The 20,921-nt window shown below is 45.5% G+C and overlaps 1 protein-coding gene across 1 annotated transcript; it reads right to left on the bottom strand.

Moving 5' to 3' along the window:
- Window positions 1-2,044: 2,044 nt before the first annotated feature.
- TRIL (TLR4 interactor with leucine rich repeats) lies at window positions 2,045-4,339 on the bottom strand. Its single transcript, XM_056857445.1, has one exon. It carries the CDS (start codon window positions 4,337-4,339, stop codon window positions 2,045-2,047), a length of 2,295 nt encoding a protein of 764 aa, XP_056713423.1.
- Between the last annotated feature and the right edge of the window lie 16,582 nt (window positions 4,340-20,921).

Raw genomic sequence — 20,921 nt, 5'->3', positions numbered from 1 at the left:
TTAGCTTCTGAGATCTGACGAGATCAGGCTAGCCTGGGCCATCCAGGTCAGGGATAAAGCTTCTAATGTGAATCAAATTAAATGTAAGCACATATAAGTCTTCTAATGTGAGTCAAAATATTTTAGAACAATGTATCACACAATAGATTGGCGGAATTTCTTCATATTAAAAATAACTTCCAGACCAAATAAAGTACATTCCAAGAGGGGTTGTCTAATTGGGGGTATCTAAAAATGTTTCAGATGTTTGAACTATATTCTGATTGTTATTTTCAGAATTGATATATCCATGTTATCTACCGAACACACTCCATTCTTCACTGTGAACTTACTTATTAACTTACCAGTATATACCATAAACATTTTTTTAAAGGTAAGTTGTACAAGTACCAAAATGGATTTATTCAAGATCATTGTAAAAATAATTCATTCTAAACACATTGTAACAAACTTTGGTTAGTTTTTCCTAATGGTGTCAGCAATTTAGCCTTACAAACTAAAATCTGGTTGCATTAACCTTCTGCATATTTATAGAAATACACATTAAAAAATCTCACATTCATTGGAGTTTAAAAAACAATATCCGGTCAGTAAAAATGCACCATTCTTTCTCTTTTAAAAAACAACAACTGTGAACATAACATTCATTTTCAAGGAAACCCTTGGGAAAAATGCTTTATTCAAAGCCTAGGAGTCAGAATAGTTTTTGAATTTTAAACATCAGTGGTTAATGTTATCAATTCAAGAATAATCCTACTACTGTGTTATAGTAATAAGTTGGGTTCACATTATCTGGCAACATTGAGGCAAACCTGGCTCTTTTTAACAAAATCAAATCTATGAAAGGCAGTATCTGGAATTTCACTGATTCCAGATACCATAATTTAGCTGTGAATCAGGCACTAGGGGGTCAATTCTATTGCCTCTTAGGTCCACTTTAGATATGGCAGTACCTCTTGAGGGCACCACTGAAAAAGCCGTTGCTGGAGTGGAGATACAGAAGTAATACTACAATTAATGTACAAAATTGCCCTGTGCTGAGTCAGCCACTGGTCTACCTAGTTCAGAACGGTCTGTTCTGACTGGCAGCTACTCAATAGGGACTGGCAGAGAAAGGGCTTTCCCAGCACCCTGAGATTCGTTAACTGGAGCTGCCAAGGATTGGAACCTGGGACCTTCTGCATGCAAAATTTATGCTCTTCCACAGCCCTTTCTCAACCTTTAGCTTGTGCCTTGTTCCAAATGTATTCCATGTATGCACAACAATGTCAGTATGTCCTTACTGATGGCAGCAGCAGAATGTGTGGGCTTCATATGATTGGGTGGCAAACGTTACTGATTTTGCCAGTATGCAACGCCAGTACGGAAAACTGTTCTGCTGTTAAGTTCACAAGGGAATTAAAATCTAACCAGATCATAGTCCTGTGAAAGTGGAGCCCTCCACGTGACCTTGTATTCATTAATGAGAACAGCACTTAAAATGGTACAAGATCACGGGTAAAAGCAACATTAAAGGCACAGAAACCAGTTTAGCATCACTTTTTTTTTTGCCCTTTTGGTGTCTATCTTGGTTCATTTCCTGTTCAAGAAAAATTATGATTAGCAACAGAGTTAAACCTAGGGGCAGAGAATATAATGAAAGAAATATTTTTTCCCAGTGTGGAAAAATAATCATGGGACAACTAAAAAAAACGAACCCACACAATGACTTCTTAAAATACTGCTGTTTGCCAATGAACAAGAATCAGTGCCCATCTAACTTCAGGAAAGAATAGTGGTGGAACCCCATGGTAGTGAAGTTTGGTCCCTAAGTAGCAACCACTTAAGTAACAGAAAACTTCCTTAATCGCTGTTTCAGAGCATATTCTATTCTAGGGCCATCCCCCATTTGTCAGACGAAACCACCATTTTTGTCCAGAGGTGGCCCCTTAGCCAAGTATGGGCTACAGTTCCCACAAGACCTTCCTAAACCACGGTTTCAACATGCAGCAGATTCCTCCACAACAGACTCCTGCGAGCTGTAGCTTTCTTAAGGCCATCCCTCTTAGTCCGCAAAGCGCTGCAACAGGTGATCCTCTCCCCGCCGGGCACTGCTGCTACCTCCGCCAACAGCACTGTCCAGGAAGCGCTCGCATGGGAATTCAATGAGGTCAGCCTCATTTAAGGCACAGACAGTGCTGCGGGGAGGACGGTGGGACTGGAAGCCAGAGAAGTCCATGGAGACTCCAGTGCCCATGGAGCGTAAAGGCCGACGGGTGGAGTACATCTGCCTGACGTGTACCGGCGACGCTGCCTTCCTCCGACGGCACCCCAGCACCTTCTTCCGCACCAGGCGGGAGGCCCAGGCCGCCAGGGCCAGAAAGAGCAGCAGCGCATTCACTGCCAGCAGTACCAGGGTGAGAAGCTGCTGGTCTGGGCCTCGGGCCCCGCCTGCCACAGCCGCCGCCGCCCCCGCATCCTCTTCAGGCAAGGTGACCAGGCCCGCGCAATGGTCCCGCGGCGCCACTGGGCAGACACGGCCCCCGATGACGCCCTCCACGCAGACCAAGTAAGGGGTGTCAGGGCGCAGCTCCTGGAGCGTGGCCATCGGCTCGCTCCACTCAGGGAGATAAACAAAACGCTGGAACTTGACGGCAGCCCCGAAGCGGTCGAAAAGGATTCTGAAGCGCACAGGCCCCAGCAGCCGGGGGCTACGGTGCGGGCGGACCCCCCAGTGTACGGAGACTGCGCTGGCGCTCACTGCCTCCACTGACAGGTTGTACAGAAACAGCTTGTTAAAATCACACGGGTCAGTGACCAGGGGAGGGACGGCAGACACTGAAGAGACCGAGTGGGGTTTCCCTGCCCGCCTGGGCCAAGCACCACCAGGCTGCGGAGGGGGCCTGGTGCTGAGCAGCAAGCTGGACGTTGAGATGGTAGGGCTAGCGTTAGTCGCCCCGCCGCCTCTTTCTGGCAGGGGGACCAACATCTTCTGGGAGCCGACCAGCTGCATGGTTGAGGCGGAGGGCAAAGAGCTCAGCCTCTCCTGCACTAGGCCGGGGCTGTAGCTGATGTTGCCTCGAGGGAGTGGGGAAGGAGAGGCAGCCGCTTCAGAACAAGAGCCATTGGGAGGAGGGAGGAGCTGGGAATCCTCCAGATAATCGAGATATTTCCCAGCCAGGGCAAGCGGCTTGCGGCACTGCACGAAGACGGTCAGGAGGCGTCCCTGGGTGTGCCAGGAGCCCAGCCAGCGCTTCAAGCCTCGCAGGCGGCAGTCGCAGCTCCAGGAATTCCCATTCAGTTCCAGTCGGTAGAGAGCTGGGCTGGAGGCAAAGAGGTCCCCGGGCACGGTGGTCAGAGCGTTTTCCTGCAAGCTGAGCTCCCGCAGCTTGTGCAGGTGGGCAAAGGCGTCGGGGTGAAGGCTAACAAGCGAGTTGTGGCTCAGGTCGAGCACTTCCAGGCTACGCAGCGGGTGCAGCAAAGCGGCAGGGAGCTGGCTCAGCAGGTTGCCTTCCAAGCGCAACTCCTTGAGGGCCCCCAGCCCCACGAAGGCCTCTGGCGCCAACCACACCAGGCGGTTCCCGCTCAGCGACAACTTGGCCAAATTGGGCAAGTGCTGGAAGAGCCCCTTGGCCAAGTGCTGCAGGTCGTTGCCGGAGAGAAGGAGGGTGGTGAGCGAGCGCACGGGCCGAAAGGCGTCCGGGTGGCGCAGCAAGTTCTGCCGGTTGCCCGACAAGTCCAGGAAGCGCAGTTTGCCCAGGCCGGAGAAAGCGCTGCGGCTCAGCCAGCGGATGCGGTTGGCCTCCAGGTGCAAGTAGACCAGGTTGGCCAGGCCCGCGAAGGTGGCGTCGCCCAGCGAGGCCAAGGCGTTGCCGTCCAGCCGCAGCTTGACCAGGCTGCCCAGGCCGGCGAAGGAGGCCGCGCCCAGGTCGCTGATCTCATTGGCGTTGACGTAGAGGATGCGCAGCTTGGCCAGGGGGCGGAGGGTGCCCGGCGCCAGGGCGGCCAGCAGGTTGTTGCCCAGGTAGAGCTCCTCCAGGCGCGCCAGGCGCGCGAAGGCCCGCGGGGGGAGCGCGCGGATGCGGTTGTACTGCAGGTCCAGGCGCTGCAGCGCCCCCAGGCGGTGGAAGTCGAAGGCGGAGATGTTGGCGATGAAGTTCCCGCCCAGGCTGTAGGTGAGGATGCCCCGCGGCTCCGGCGCCTTGGGCACGGCCCGCAGCCCGCGGTTGGTGCACAGGAGGTGCTGCCGCTGCTGGCAGTCGCATGGCTCCGGGCACAGGGGCTCCGCCGCCGGCCGCAGCAGGGCCAGCGAGCCGCCCAGCAGCAGCAGCAGCAGCAGCAGCAGCAGCAGCCGCCGCATCAGGCCGAGCGCGCGCTCCATGCCGCCCGGGCGAGCGGCGGGCTGCTGCCCCGCCTCTCCGGCATCCCCCTCGCGACCCGGCGCGGCGGCGGCTGCAGAGCGGCCTCGACGGCTGCCAGGCGCGCGAGCCTGGAGGGAGGCCGCTGCACGCGCCTCGCCCTTCTACCCCCCGCGAGGGTCGGCGGCGGGCGGGCGGGGGTCGGAGCCCCAGCCCGGGGCTGGCTGCATCGCCCGGCTCGGCTCGGCTCCGGAGGCAGGGGGAAGCGCCGGCCGGCCGGCCCCGCCACCCTCCCGCTCGCTGGCTGCGGCCGGGCTGCTCTCTGGGCTGGACAGGCGAGCGGAGCGGAAGCGCGCGCTTCCCACCCTTCGCCCCCGCCTGGCGACGCGCTGGGAGATCGGGGGGACGGACGGGAAGGGGAGGGAGGAGAGAGGACGGAGCCGGCGGGTGGGTGGGACGGAGACGGGGCGGGGGGTGCGACTGGGACTGGGTTGTTTTGGCCCGGCGCGGGGTAGCCAAGCGGCAGGGGCGCGGAGCGGGAGACTCGCGGTTAGGAGCTTCGCCGTCTGGGAAGGGGGAGGGAGGGAGGGAGGGAGGAGACAGAGAGCCACGTGGGCTGCAGATCAAGGCCTCCGAGGTTTCAGTCGCCCCCCCCCTTCGCCCAAGAGAAGCCGGCCAGAAGGTCATGGTCACGGCTGACCACCGATGGAAAGGGCTGCTGCAAGCAGGAACTCAGCATGGGAGTCTCGTATTCAAAAGAATGACTCTTGCAGGATATTAGGGCGGGGGGGGGGGTGTTAAGTGCCGTCAAGTCTGTGACAGTACCCCAGAGATCTCCCGGGGATAGCTGGCTTCCAGACTGCCAGGGAAGGAATTTCTGCCTCGCTACAAGCCTGCTGTCTGTGCGCTGGGTCACTGGGCTAAGAGTCATGGAGGGTCAGAGGGAACGAGCAACGACGATAGGAGAAACGGGATGAAACTGCAACTGTCCTGAGTCGCCTTTCTGCCTGTAATACAATCAGAGAGGCATAACGTGTTGATGTATCGTCATAACTTGAATTTGGATAAATCTCTCTTCCCCGGTATAATCTGGACTCAGAGATTTCTGCCCCTTAGGGCCTCTGAGGCAGCAGCTGCAAATAAACTGTTTTCTTGATAACGATCTTGGGTCTCCCTCTCCCCCGCCAACCCCTGTTTGACTGCAACAAGTCGCCTCCGACTCATGGCGACCCTATGAATGAAAGTCCTCCAAAATGTCCTCTCTTGGACAGCCTTGCTCAGGTCTTGCAAACTGAAGGCTGCGGCTTCCTTTATTGAGTCCGTCCATCTCTTGTGCTATATTGGGTATGAGAGGGTTAAGTGCCGTGGAGTCGCTCCCCACTCATGGTGACCCTATGAATCAACGTCCTCATAGGTGTAAACTATGAGGAGGCTGAGGGGCTCGACCCCCCCCCCAACTTGGCCGGGGGGGGGGGGGGCTCGCAACCAGTGCCGCATGAGGGGCTCAGTTGCAATGGCAGCTGAAGCACAGTACTGTCCTATTTTCCTGTTGCATCATATTACAATTTCCATGATTCTTTGGGGCTTTGTACCTGTTTGCTAGTATGTATTTATGTGTTTATGAAGCCCCAGCCCCCCCCCCCCCGGAAATTGGAAAGTCTACTCCCTTGAACATCCTCAGAAACGTCCTTGCTCAGGTCTTGCAAACTGAGGGCCTTGGCTGCAGTTTTTTTTTTTTTAAACCAATTTCAAATTATGAAGTGAACTGACATCTAGTTCTCTAGTAGTCATACATTTGTACCCTACTCTGCCTCCAAGGCACTCGAGATAGCAAAAACGATTCTCCCTTCTCCATTTCACCCTCACAACAATCCTGTAAAGAAGATTAGGCTGAATAAGCCTCATGAGACAGTGGGGATTTGAACACAGAACTCAGTCTAGCACTAACTGCTATACCGCATTGGGCCTCCATTGGGACTCTGGAGACTGCATCGTAAAATTAATGATGCCCGCATCTCCAAGAGAAATAGCATGACCTAGTCCATTAAGTGTAATTAAATTCTCCCAGATCTACTCTGGATTCTGGAAGGCCCATAACTGATATGTGTGTAGCCCTTCTTCCCCATTGTTTAGTACTATGGTGCTTGCTTAGAGCTGTCATATTCAGATGAGAAATATGTTTGTTTTATTTACTTCATTTATTACACGCCTTTCCCCCCTCCATGAGGACCCAAAGCAGCATACATCTGCCTCTCTACATGGAGATAGCTCACAACAGCATAAATAACAGAAAAGGTGGGGCCATAATAAGGCAGCGAAAGAATAAAAATAAATTTAGAAATTAAAAACCTTAAAATAGCACTGGATAAAAAACTAGGCTAAAAATCTAACCCCATCCCCACTCAATACCACAGAAGAAGCCCTTTTAAAAGCAAAAGTACCATAACATCCAGAATGATTAGGGTTATTTATTGAATTAATTCATTTATACCCCACCTTTCTCCCCCATGGGGACCCAAAGTGGCTTACATCATTCTTTTCTCCTCCATTTTATCCTAACAGCAACCCTGTGTGGTATGAGTCAGGGGGACCATCTAAAATGGAAGGGATAATAAAAACCTGGCCTGCCCCCCTAAAAAACTGTAAATTTGGCACCAGGAAATTCCTCAACCTGGGTGCCACTACTGAAAAGGCCCAGTCTCTGGTGCTCACCTCTTAGCTCTGGTGGGGCCCAGAACAGGGTCTCTTCATCAGCAGGGGCATGTATAGGATATAGTAATGTTGAATTACTCCTGGACCAGACCGTGTACACTTTTATAAGTAATAACCAGCAATTTCAATTGTGCCTGGAATCAAACTAGAAACCATTGATAATTTGTTAGAATTGGCAAGGCATGGTCTCTATAACTTGGACTTGCTCGCAGCCTAGCTGTTGCATTTTGAATCAGCGGAAGCTTCTGGACAGTCTTCATAGATTTCTCCATGATCCAACCTGGATATAATCAGAGCATGCTTAACTATGGCCAAATCATGCCTCTCGCAGCTGGGGGATCAGGTTTTTCAAAGCTCACCTCCCACACTCTGAAAACTGTCTGCTAAAAACAGAGGTATCTGGCCCACTCTGTGCGTTCCTCATGAATAAATTGTAGGCTTCTGCTACAATACACAATAAGGTTCTGATCTTAAGCATACTTACTTAGAAGTAAGCAAGGAGAGTTACAAGTAAAGGTAGTTGAGATAGGGGGTGCATGAATGTTTTCCAGATGTCCCTTCAGTCACTTAAAGGGTCATCCTATCTGCCTGCTTACTCTCAATACCCCATAGAGTCTTGCTAATACTGTGTGCAAATTGGATAAAGCAATTATGGTAATGCATGATTGTGGAAGGCGAGATGATGTCATGTGCTAGAAAATGATCTGGAGTAGGATTTAATTTTTTTAACATATCTCAGTAAGGTTGCTAGATATCCTGGCCAATTCCTATACACAAGAGGAGATGGAGAGGAAAACTCCCATCACATCTTGAATCTGGAAAAGACAATGCAAAATGAACATTCTCACAAATATTACATTACTGAAGATGATCGAACATATAAACATCTGGCTTAAGGTTCTGATTCAGATTGGAGTTGGGAAGATCACAGGATAAATGAGCAATTAGGAGACGGCTGCTGGTGCAGGTGAGCAATTGGAACTCCCCTCGCATGGCTGGACATGATGCGCTACGTTCTACTGAGTCAGGCCTCTGATTGTCAAGGTTAGTGTTGTCTGCTCTGACCAGCAGCTTTCCAAGCTCTCAGGTCTTGTACATCACCTACCACAAGATCCCTTTAACTGGAGATAGGAGGGATCTAAACTGGGACCTTCTTCATGCCAAGCAGAGACACAGCCTGTCTAACCCTGGTTCCGATAGGGAAGGAGGAACTGAATGGCCATGGCAGTCCACAATGTTCCGTTCAATTTCTGGCTTATGCAGTTATGATGAACGTTCTGGGTGATAGTCAGCAGGCTTCCCTTGGCTCCTCTCAGGCCACAGGCCAGGACAGTTAGGCATGCTGGAGTCCTGCAATAAGACCTATTTCTTGTGCAAATTGTGGCTCCAAAATTTTAAGGGCCGCCCGAGCAGAAAATATTACAAGTCCAAAGAGAATTAATAAAGCCAACTGCACATGATAAGAGCATTTGTATCTGAACCCTTCACCATTTGGAGTTGATTTTGACAACCATTGCTTTCCTGTACTTACAGAAAACAACATAGGCTGAGTGTAGTATTCCCATGTGTGTGGTGATTCCCCAAAGATTTGTTACAGCTCTTCCAATAAGTGGCACCACACTGTTCCATATATATACTTTAAGAACATAAGAAAAGCCATGCTGGAACATACCAATGCCCGTCAAGTCCAGCAGTCTGTTCACACAGTGGCCAACTAGGTGCCTCTTAGAAGCCCACAAACAAGATGACTGCAGCAGCATCCTGCCTGTGTTCCACAGCACCTAATATAATAGACATGCTCCTCTGATACTAGAGAGAATAGGTATGCATCATGACTACTATCCATTTTGTCTAGTAGCCATGGATAGCCCTATCTTCCATGGACATCTCCACTCCCCTCTTAAAGCCTTCCAAGATGGCAGCCATCACCACATCCTGGGGCAGGGAGTTCTACAATTAACTACGTGTTGTGTATTTCAGGTTCATACCATTTCCTATACATTATTTCAGCTATCTTTACATCAGTCCTGTGATGGGCCCATATGCATGGGTGGCTACTTGGTGAATCCATGGCTGAGGTAAGAGTGGAAAGTGTTGAGATTTGCCAGGACACATTCATAACTACTTGTATACACCAGCTGCTCAGTTCTTTCTCTCTCACACACGCAGACCTCTGTATCCGTATCTCCCCCACCCACCCGAGCTCCCATTTTATTGCACTGGCCAGTAGTGGGCTCACTCCCAATTTTATTTCCACTTATTAAAGATCGCTGGGCCACACAACAAGATATTGATGCATTTAACAAATAGCTATCGCCATTGGATATATTCATTGACCTATGTTGTTTATGGCTTGCATATAAACTGTGGGCCTTTCTTGACATCCTGGGGTCTGGAGTCCATGGAGATTCTAAGGGGGAAAACATGGCTGGTGAGCTAGTATGTAGAAGGTATCCCACATTCAAAATTGAATGTTTAAAGGTTTGTGCAAAGGGTGGTTATTTTCTTTGCTGTTAAGTGTAATGACGCTCAGCACCAAAGCCAATTAGACTGATATAAATTTGCCTAATTTGAGCACTTTGCTGCTAGATAATATACAGTGACATTCTCCCCCCGCTCCCGTTTGTGGCTCACTTGTGGAAGTAATCTATATGCCATCTGTAATTCATGTTGGTTGAATAACATTGCAGATAAGGTATTTTGTGATGGAATCATTTGCTTTCATTTAAGAATGGAATGCAGCTGGAGACCTTCAGTTCTTCTTCAGCAAGAAAGCATGGATCCCAGGCCCATAGTAATTGTTCTGTGCTGACTCTGCTTAGACAGAGAGAGACTACCAGATGTTTAATAACTATCCAGCCCTTTTCCCATGGGAATGTTGAAGTACAGACCTTGTTCTGACAGTTGCAAAGATCTTTTAACAGTAAATATCTGAGTCAAGGGTGGGCGTAAGGCACACATCTGTGGTTTTTATTTTAAAAATGTAAAGTCCTCCTGAACCATTTCTTCTAGCATACCAGATTCATAGATAAGGATGCACATACCCAGTGGCAACTGAAGATGGGTGTAGCCCATTACATGGGACCATAATAAGGTAGGGATATGAAATGTGCAATTTGAACCCAGGTCACCGTCAGAATGTAGGTGCAAATTTGCAAACCGTTTGATGTGCATGTACAATACTTGCATCTGTACATGTCGGATTTGGGCATCTGAATTTTGATTTAAATTACAAACCTCAGCTATGTATGTATGTATGTATTTCATGTATTTTTCATCCACAATGGGGATGCAAAGGGACTTACAACCTTTTCCCCTCCCCCATTTTATCCACAAAACAATGTGAGCTAAGTTAGGCAGAGTCTGTGTGACTAGCACAAGGTTACCAGCAAGCTTCCACAGCAGAATGAGGATCTGTTCCTAGTCCAACACTCTAGCCGCCATCTTGCGTTGTCTTGGTTTTTTGTTATCCAATTTTTCAAAATAATCTATGGTTCTGTTTTTTCCCGATGGTTGTTTTAATCTAATCTTTAATTTTCTTTTAAAGGCTTATATGTTGTATTGTTTTTATTGATGTCACCTTGGGTCCCAGTTATTTGGGAGAAAGTCGAGTTTATAAATGTTGCGATTAGTATATCCAACTAGGATATGAGAGACCCAGGTTCAAATCCCCACTCAAATCCCCACTCTGCCCTTGGACCAGTCCCACGATTTCAGTTTAACCTACCTCAGAGGGAGATCACAATGGGTAGCCGTGTTAGTCTGTCACTAGCAATAGAAAAGAGCAAGAGTCCAGTAGCACCTTAAAGACTAACAGAATTTCTGGCAAGGTATGAGCTTTCGTGATTTCAGTGGTAGAGCATCTGCTTGGCATGCAGAAGGTCCCAGGTTCAATCCCCGGCATCTCCAGTTAAAGGGACTAGGCAGGTAGGTGATATGAAAGACCTCAGCCTGAGACCCTGGAGAGCCGGCTGTCATGTGAGGCTCAGCTCATGTCTTCAGATACCTGAAGAAGTGAGCTGCGGCTCACGAAATCTCATACCCTGCCAGAAATTTTGTTAGTCTTTAGGGTGCTACTGGACTCTTGCTCTTTTCTGCTACCTCAGAGGGTTATTGCGAGTTTGAAATGAAGGAGTGGAGAACAGTGTACTACTTGGGTCCCCACTGGAGAGAAAGCCAGGGTATAAAATGAAATAAATAAAACTCAAAACAATAAATGAAGAATTATTTCTATCTCCTGCATTTTTTTGCACAATGGTTTCTGATATACCATGTCTGTTATTTGCAACTGTAGCAGAACGGGACATGTGCACAAAGGATACATTAAACCAGTTCCATGGATTTATTTTTTTATAGTGTAAGGGCACTTGCTTTACCCAGGAACTATATGCTGAAATAGAGAGAAATGTATACTTTCAGTACAATGTAATAGCTATACCCATAAATGGCTGAGTGTAAGTCACTTGCATGAGGCCAAAAAAAGGGCACACAATACTTAAACACTTGTTGGCAAGGCAGATTAACTGCAATTTATTGCTGCAGTGTTGAGGCATGATTATCTGTTAGGGCACTAAAATATAAAACACCATTACACATTTTTCCCCCGCAGCCTTGCAACTGATTCAAGCAGCTTGAAGTCCATATAGGGCTACTTGAGTGCACATCATCAGCTCCTCTCTCTCTCTTTCTCTTCATCAAAAAGAATGTCACTTCACTACTTTAATGACTTGGAAGGCTATAATACTTATGTGCTGCTGATTTCATGAAAGTAAATGACACTCCTATGGATGTGCATTTAGAACTGGGGTGTTCATGTTCTGGACCTCATTTACTATTGAATGCCTCATTCTTCCAGGGGAAATAATAGCAATTAAAGAATCTGCCCTCCGAAGACCTTGAAGCAAATCCAAGTTCTCTTTAAGTGGAAATTCCAGTCAGTCCGACTCTTCACTCTCCTCAGTCAAGGCTTAACCTTTAATCCCTGGTGCTGGTAACCAAGCTTTAAATCCATTTAACTGTGTTTGTCCCAAATAAGTGTACTGCTTCCTTCCTCCCTCTGTTTAGCCCTTTATTTTTATTGTAATACCTTGAGATTTTTTTTGTCTATTAAACTCTGTAATGTACCAAAGGGTGCTATGTGAATAACAGTACACATATCCTCTTTCGTTACTCTCCCACCCCCCCACCCCAATAAATAAAGCTGTGTATCCCAACCAAACTTGTTGAATGAGCAATTGTCAGGACCTCTGTTTTATTGATAACAACTTGGAGGCAGAGGCTATTTAAAGTGCCGGTTGTGGAAATTTGGCCCACCTAGTACTTTGACAATCATGTGAGGATTCTGCCAGCATCTGTGCTGATTGATACTAGTCTGGATGTCAGACTTGGGTCTAGCAGGATTAGCATAGATGACACAATCTAAAACAGTATTTGTTGTGCACACATACACACCCAGTTAATTGGCTCTCTCTCTCTCTCTCGCCTTGTCCTGGTTTAGCTCACTGTAACTCTGGGGAACAACCATCTGGACATGTTGTTACATCTCCAGGTCAGAAATGAAGACCTCAGTGATTATTTCATTCATTCTTTATAATAGAATGTTAGAAATTAACATAACCATGTATTCATATAGATTAAGATGATGATAAATGTCCAGTATGTACTACTCAAAAAAGCCCCAGAGTCCTGATTCAACACCCTGTTTCAATGACTGAATGTCACTATGAAGATTTTTTTCAATATGTGGCCACTGCATGTGGTCTAGCCATCTTTGACATTCCCAGGACACTTCACAAGGAATGGATGCTAAAATTCTGGCCAGTGAATCAGTATGCAATGTTTTATTCTAAGAACATTAATGGCACACCCAAATGTGGAGGTCAATGTCAGATAGTCGTAATTGCCATTCACAGTTTATGAGGGCTACTAGCTCTGTGACTTTCCCCTATAGCATGGGTAGTCTGCATGTCAGAACTATGTAATTGGCAGCAATGGCTGGTGCTAGCATAGACATTTTTCATGTGATTCACACACAGAACAGCCCACATGTGTTATGGTTACCACCATATAAAAAGTGATCCCAGAACCTTCAGCATTGCAGCCAAAATGGAAGGATCGGTCTTTCCTATCATGCACAGTAGCAGAGTATCAGCGTGCTTCCTCAGTCTACTGGAGAGCTACAGAGCTGATATCAAATATTTTATTTGATAAATAGATACAGCTCTGACTCTTTCACAGATGTGTTCAGAGCCATTGACTTGTAAATTATACAGACTTCTTCTGCCCCTTGACTCTAAATTTCACCTTGGCTACTATGACTTGAGTGCTCCTATTGTCCCAAGCCATGGGCTTGAGGACAAGTTTGACAATGGTTCATGGTTAAGTAGCTGTTGTATTATGGCTGTACAGATGATATGGGAAAGGGGTGGGCTGAAGAGAAAATGCCCTCTCTTCATTGCTGATGCATACCACAGAAAAATATGCATTCTTGGACGGATTTAAATAGAAAACATTTCATTATTACGTCAGTAATAAAAGAGGAACAAAGCAAATATCCTTGGAATCTGCTAGTGTCACATGGGAAAGTGGACTTTGGCTACAAATATAACAATCAGTTCTCCTGCACCTCAGTATACACATGAACGCATGAAGCTGCCTTATACTGAATCAGACCCTTGGTCCATCAAAGTCAGTATTGTCTACTCAGAAGGGCAGCGGCTCTCCAGGGTCTCAAACAGAGGTCTTTCACATCACCTATTTGCCTAGTCCCTTTAACTGGAGATGCCGGGGATTGAACCTGGGACCTTCTACATGTCAAGCAGATGCTCTACGACTGAGCCACAGGCTCCATATAAGTCCATACAATTTACAATAATGTAGAGACAGTACAATTATGAAGCACACCTCTGTGGGGAAGGGGTAGCCCAGGCTTGTCTCTGCAGTAGTCACCACTGACAAGTCGTCATAGAGTTGGAAGGAGCCATAAATGCCAAAATCATGAGACACTGCTTTTCTCTACCTTGAGCAAACGGTAATGGGAGTCAAGCTGGAAGCTGATAAAGCATCAGTGGTACACAGTGATCCCTCAAAGTAGTAACTTCTGCCAGCTTTGAATATATTTAGCTCAGAGGAAGAACTGTTTTTGATTGCCTTCCTGCCAAAGTTTTCATTTTGTGTTCCTGCTCCCACTCGCCTACCCTCTTGCCCATGTGCCACACTGAGTAACTTCATTTTTTAAATCAAATTTGATGGATTTTCTGTAGATCTGAATGTAGCCTCATCAATTTGGCTCAGTTTTATAAGTTTTTTACTTTCCTTGGGTAGTTTCCCCCCCCCCAAAAAAAAATTAATTTCTGTCCTCACAAGCTTCACCTCAACTATGGCTTCAACTATAGCTTATCCCTTATTCTGAATAATGTACATGCTTGAAGGTAAATGCCCCCTTCCTTCTGTCTCCCCTCTGCCATTCCCCCACATCCTTTCTCCTCAGACCAACCATTTGGTCCTCTCTGCTGCCCCGAAGGCAGCTCCTGTCCTTCCCCTCCCCTCCTTGCCTCCAGCCAGTGGGGGAGCACCCCACCTGGGGTGGGGGATTCTTCGCTGCATCAATGAAAGGCTGCAGTTGGAGGCACAGATACTCCCTTTCCTCCTCCTTCTCCACTCACCTGAGCTTTGAGTGCAGCTGCGGTGGGTTCTGCTGCAGCCACATCATTGTTGCCTGAGAGGGGGTGAGCCACAACACCTGCTCCTCCCTACCCCCCCTCCAGGTAAGGGTGAGCCGAAACTCTTCTTCCCCGCCTGCCCGAAACTTGGCCAATAGGGAGTAGCAGCAATAGTAGCTGCTGGGGGTCTCGGCATCATCTTCCTCGTGGTCTCTGTGGTGGGGTCCGTCAGCATGTTTTTGTCTCTCTTCCCTCCAGCCCTCCTCTTCACACGCCTGCCTGCCTGTGTTTAGAGAATGGTTCTTTGTGCTTGCCCAGTCAACAGTTCTCTGTGGTTTTTCTTGTAACACCCCCCTTTAGTAGCTTTAGGATTAGTCTGTTTCAAGTCTTCCAGTGTGGGAGCTTCTGGTCCCCCTCTGCTAGTCCTCCCAGAGTCATTGTTCTGGAAATGGGGACAAACTGTGCCTGATTCTCTAGCTGGTGATGGCATGTGGTGTGGTAGCTACACCAATAGGTTAGTATATGGACATCTCAGCTTAAAATCTCTGAGCAGCCTCAAATATCCTGGGATTCCACAGAGGGGGAAATCACATTCTTTTTGTCTAACAGTGACTTCATGGAGTTGCAAGGATGAGATGTGGTCAGCCAGTCGACACCACCCTGAGCTCCTCAGAGACTGGGTGGGATGCACAGGAGACAAAGAAATATGTATTTTCAACAAAAGGCTTCAAGAAGAGTCATGCACTTATGATCACTCATTGGGGTCAGGTCCCTGCATGACCCATGTGCTGTGTTTGTTTTTTTAGCAAAAATAAAAAGAGCTGTTCTCAAAAAGGCTCTATTTCTCTAGTATCTTTCCTCCTGATATGAAGTTAGGCCACCAAGCTTGTGCTTCACATGAAGGTCTTGGCCCTACAGGGATTATCAAGCTCCAAGAGAATACATCAGGTGGGATCCAGTCTACCATGTCCATTTCTGCTGGTTCCTCTTTCAGATGCAGACCACCCCCCCCCATGCCATTCCTCTGGGACCTTCATCCCCCAAGAGCAGTATTTGGTGGAGATCAGTGGGCTGCAGTGGGAAGGGGAAGCAGAAAAGTTCCTTCTGGCATGGGAAAATTTAGTCTAGCTCCATCCTATCAACTGTACCTTGAGCTGCCAAAGTTCCTGCACAGACAGTATAATAATGCACTATGGGATGGGACACTGGGCTGTTGGTTGTATCTTAATCCTTTGGATCAGCAACAATTACATGCTCAGTTCAAAAGAAAATGAGGAATAGTTTTATACAAGACTGTGATTGTTATTTGAATATTTGGATCGTTTTTGGTTACAAGAGATTGAGTACATATTGGAAAATGTTGCAGTATGATCACAATTTATACTTTTTGTTTTAGGTCAAGTCACGGGATGGGGAAAAGAAATTCACAAGTTATTCTGTTTTGTCGTGTAATGGTTATGGGTCAAAAGCTCTCTGCTTTTTCTGCGTTTTAAAAATATTGGGTCTTAACTGAAATCCAGAGATGTCATTAACAAGTGACCAAATGAGTGGAGCAAAGTCTCCGCCATGGAAGCTTACTGGGTGTCGTCAGGCCCTTCACACACTTTCAGCCTAACTTACCTCATATGCTTGTGAAGATAAAATGGAGGAGAATGGCGTAAGCCACTTTGGGTCCCCATTCTCTTTAAGTGTTACTCTGTAGAAATCAATGGCAAATATTCACACAGGAAGAGGTAAAGGGACATATATTTGAAAACATGAGATCGCAACTAACCATGTTCTCTGCTCCTGTGGCTCCAGGCATTTTTTTAAAAAAAACCCAAACTTTCTCTTATTTGCACTGCTCCATGTTAGACTCTGTTTCTTGGTCACAGTGAAATGTTAAAAGCATGGGATAGAATGTTTAGACTGATTATTTAGTTTGATTTTCTGCAGTACATTTTAGGTGGACATTCCAGGATGAAGGGCCATTGAAAGTGTCAGTAGCAGAGAACCACTGCCTAAGTGAGAGGCCCAAAAAAAAAAAAATCTTAAAATACTATACACTTTTGTAAAGTTAATAGAACTTTGAAGCTGTAGTAGCTCCCTTCCGGCTACTCTCTGGTCTCCCAGGTCGTTCTGAGAAGTTCAGCTGTTTGGGGCAAAACCGGAGTCAGTCATCCCAAATCCTCTGCTCAGCTTAATGTGTTAGGTCCAACAAACCATAAACAGAACATCTCTTTAGTACCTCCCAATTCTTTTTGAAAAGCTGTTCCTGAACATTAGGTCACCTTTGGGCATAGTGGGAAATACAGTATGGTGTAGTAAATCCATGGGAATTGTGGACCCATCTTTGTACAAAAGGGAAAAGCTGTATTACTTGAAACTGCTGATGGTACTGGGAAATTTTAATGCTCTATAGGGTTACTGTCTTTAGTAATCATTTTCTATGAGCATATAACAGCACTAAAGAGTTATTTCCCTGCATTAGAGAAGTGGTAATTTGACTGCCCAACAATAATAAAGCATTAAAGTTTTCAGCCCATTTTTGATTTTGTACAGGGTGTCAAAGAACTTTTCTGGAACAAAAAAGAACCCTGGAGCTGAATTATTTGGGCCATGGTGTTCTTGTATGTTGCGATGCTTGTGTTTTCTTTTCATGCAGCTTGGTAACTCTGATGTGCCTTTCTTAAGAAATCCTCTGAAGCAGTGATTCTAAGTTTTGGCGTTGACATGACAACCTGAGCTGCAAGGAAGGAGGCCAAAAATGGAAAGTACAATATGGAATAGAACTCAGGGAAGCTGCAAAGACTATAAAGTTGGATTAAATATCATGAGTTTCTGGCAAAATTAAGTGATAAGCAGGTACCAGAGATGTTACGGCAACAGTAACAAGGCTTGAACAATCTACATATAATAGCAGACAAAATATGAGGGGGTTGAGGTAACCATCCCAGAGGACAAAAGGATTGTGTTACTCTCCGGGCAGATCTCCAGTATGTTGACGTGCCAATAAAATGTTAAGTATTCTAAGCAAAAGAACCCTTCAGTTGCTGCAAATTCAAGGCAGAGACCAAGAACTCTTCATAGTTACTGGAATACCTAGAAAGGACTAATTTTCAGCAGAGGAAAATGATACTCATTTTATCTCATCTTTTGCAGAAGCCCCAAGGACAGTTACAACATAAACTTAAATAAAAACCCTAATGTTTCAGCTCTGAAAATTCTTACAGGGACACTTTCAACAGGACCCTATTCATTAAAATAGAGGAACCTAGGCCACACTACTTCTGCACATGCAAATTGGGGTCTGTCCATAAGAATGAATTGGGTGGTGTGCTTCTGCAACAGATTTGTTTGCACATGCGAGTCCTTGCACATCTATGTATCAGCATAAGTTGGCCAGACCAGCCAAACATATAAGGTTGCCAACCTCCAGGTACTAGCTGGAGATCTCCTGCTATTACAACTGATCTCCAGCTGATGGAGATCAGTTCACCGGGAGAAAATGGCCACTTTGGCAATGGGAGGGACATTGAAGTCCCTCTCCTCCCCAAACCCTGCCCCTCCTCAGGCTCTGCCCCAAAAATCTCCCGCCGGTGGCAAAGAGGGACCTGGCAACCCTACAAACATATTATCTGTAATGTTTAAAATAACAACCAACAGAAACTAAACAAGATTAAATCCTCAGCTTGATATTTTTCATCCTAGCCACTCTTATAACACATCTGGGAGGGAAATCATGCACTGGTTTGTTGTTGTTGTTTTTAGAGAAGGAATTTCACACATCTCAATGGTCACCAGAGAAAGGCTCCATCCATCAAGTGAAGACATACAGATTCTATATTCAACTAATGCCCAGTAAACTGGGATGTTTAATGGGTTTTCTGTAAAATCTGCAGGATAATACCCAGTTTGCAAACAATTTTAATAATCTCCAAGCAGTGGCTGCATTAGGAAGGTTTGTAGAAAACCGAGCAGAAAACAAAAACAATGGGGAAGGTTATGAATGGAGAATGGCTATTCCACCATACAGAACAATTGTTACAACAGCAGCAATTATTGTTATGGATTTGAACTGTAAGCCGTTTTGGGAACCAACCAACCTGAAACCAATCTGTAAAAGGGTGTATAAAAATAAAATAATAATGAATATATTTTCTATACAATGATAATCTACAGGTCTCCAGAAATCAGTTTGATAACCTTCTTTCTACCTCTGTTTTTGGTGAATAAAAAATCAAACTGCATGCAATGTTACCTTACTATAGTAGTATATCTCCAAGTTTACAAACTGGGCTGTTTCTCTTATTTTTAAAAAACAACAACTCCAAAAAGAAGTTTCAAAAGATTGAGACAAAATGTCAGGGTAAACAGTTTACTTAACATGTCATGCTAATCATTCAGAATATGCACTTATCATCTTTCCCAAATGAAAATTCTAAGAAAAGTACAGGAAATTAAAGGGGTGAACTTTGACATTCTATCTCCAGGTCACAGCCAAGAGCTTTTTGCCTTGTTAGGTTTAATGTATTTATCAAAACAGTCTGTATGCTGAGGTCTGGTAAAATCACTGGTATCGACTATACTTCATGTGGCTTTAATATAACTTGACAGCCACATGGACGGCCTTCCCCATGATGAATATCCACCATCACAGTTCAAAGAACGGTTTAAAACTTTTTCAGACGTAGAAGCCTGGCCATTCCCTTTCATACTGCAAAAGCTCCACAGCGATGTCCATGGGGAAATATGTTTTATATTTCATAGAAACCACCTTCATGTGTTTTAAGTGCACTAGAAGTCAACAGTATGCCCTTTAAGTGATTTGCTTCAACCACAATGAGGTAGGAAACGTATTAGGCATGAATGTTTACTGTCTAAAAGAACCTGTGTGACATTAAGATAAATACACTATAAAGTGTTTGCATCCTGTGTTATTTAAGAAAAATGCCTGTTTTAAATCTTTAGCACCTCCAAGATGTGATCAGAAATATGAGTGTCTGATTTGATTTGAAATCATTTTCAAAGTGCAAAAAAAAAATTATTTGGAACAATCTTTCTTCGAGAAGGGCAGAGTTCTAGTTCTGAGCTTAGACACCTGAAAACAAAGCCCCCATGTTTCTGTTTTGACAAAACACAATTATTTTGCCTATTCCTCTTTTGCTTTGATATGCACTCCATTATGAGAGGCTTAAAAAAAACAAGTTTAGAGCTACCTCTCTCTCTTCACTGAAGTCAACGAATAAGCCCACATACATAGGGCATCATTATACGCTTTGCTGGACACTACAGGGCTTTGGTTGAGTGAGTGAAGTAAAAGTGGTTTTAGGGTGGTAATTCTGTGGGTGTCAAGAATATTGTCAATATACTGGAGTCTCAGATGAGGTTCATTTCTGAATTGGCAAACGGTTGAAATTGACAACCATATATATATATATATCTCCCTCCGTAAAAAAATAAAATCTGAGAACCATTAATGCTGAAAACATGCATAACAGACAATCAAAGGGCAGTAGCATGCATATATTTTTGCATCTAGAAATTAAACCAATGAAAATGTGAAGACTTTGGCCAAGTGTACTGTAGCAAACAAACTTTTGTTACAGGCTTTTGTGCTCCAGGCCATTGACTCCTTTTGTTTTCCCATGCATTGGAAGCAGGCTTTCCGTTCAAAGTATGTTTCTAAATGGACTTTGGAGACTCTTTATTAAATTAATTTAAAAACTGATCTGTAATTCAGAGCACATGTATTTGAGATTTTTCCAGTTTTAAGCTCCATGCTGCTGAAAACAGTAATTATATATATATTCTCCATGAATAATGAGTGTTGTGAAGTCCTCTCTCCAATAAAAGAGGGATTTGTTATATAAATATTACTGGAGAACAAAACAGGACTGTTGAAGAGTATCCAACACCTGCCTGCTAAAATGAGGCCAAAGAAGGAAGAATTTGCCTAATGGGACAGTTCCCAGAAGAGCTAAACTAAGGTGTTCGTTGAGGATCACCTCATGAAAACAAGACTCCTATGGTGACAGTACTTCCTTTGATGGTAGAATCTGCTTAATTATAGGTTCAACGCCTTTTTTTTTATTTAGGTTCCTTATAACACTGAAATGTCTAGCCCACAGATTTTAGCACTTTAAAAACACAGATGCACAACTGAACTAAGTAAAAACTAGTTGGAGAGATTAATTTGTTTTTGATAAACACCTCAAACACATGATATCCA

The sequence above is a fragment of the Euleptes europaea genome, chromosome 11 (assembly GCF_029931775.1).
Source record: "Euleptes europaea isolate rEulEur1 chromosome 11, rEulEur1.hap1, whole genome shotgun sequence".
In the NCBI taxonomy this organism is placed as follows: Eukaryota; Metazoa; Chordata; class Lepidosauria; order Squamata; family Sphaerodactylidae; genus Euleptes; species Euleptes europaea.
The sequence above is the reverse complement of the archived record's forward strand: the minus strand, read 5'-3'. Positions and strand labels throughout refer to the sequence as shown.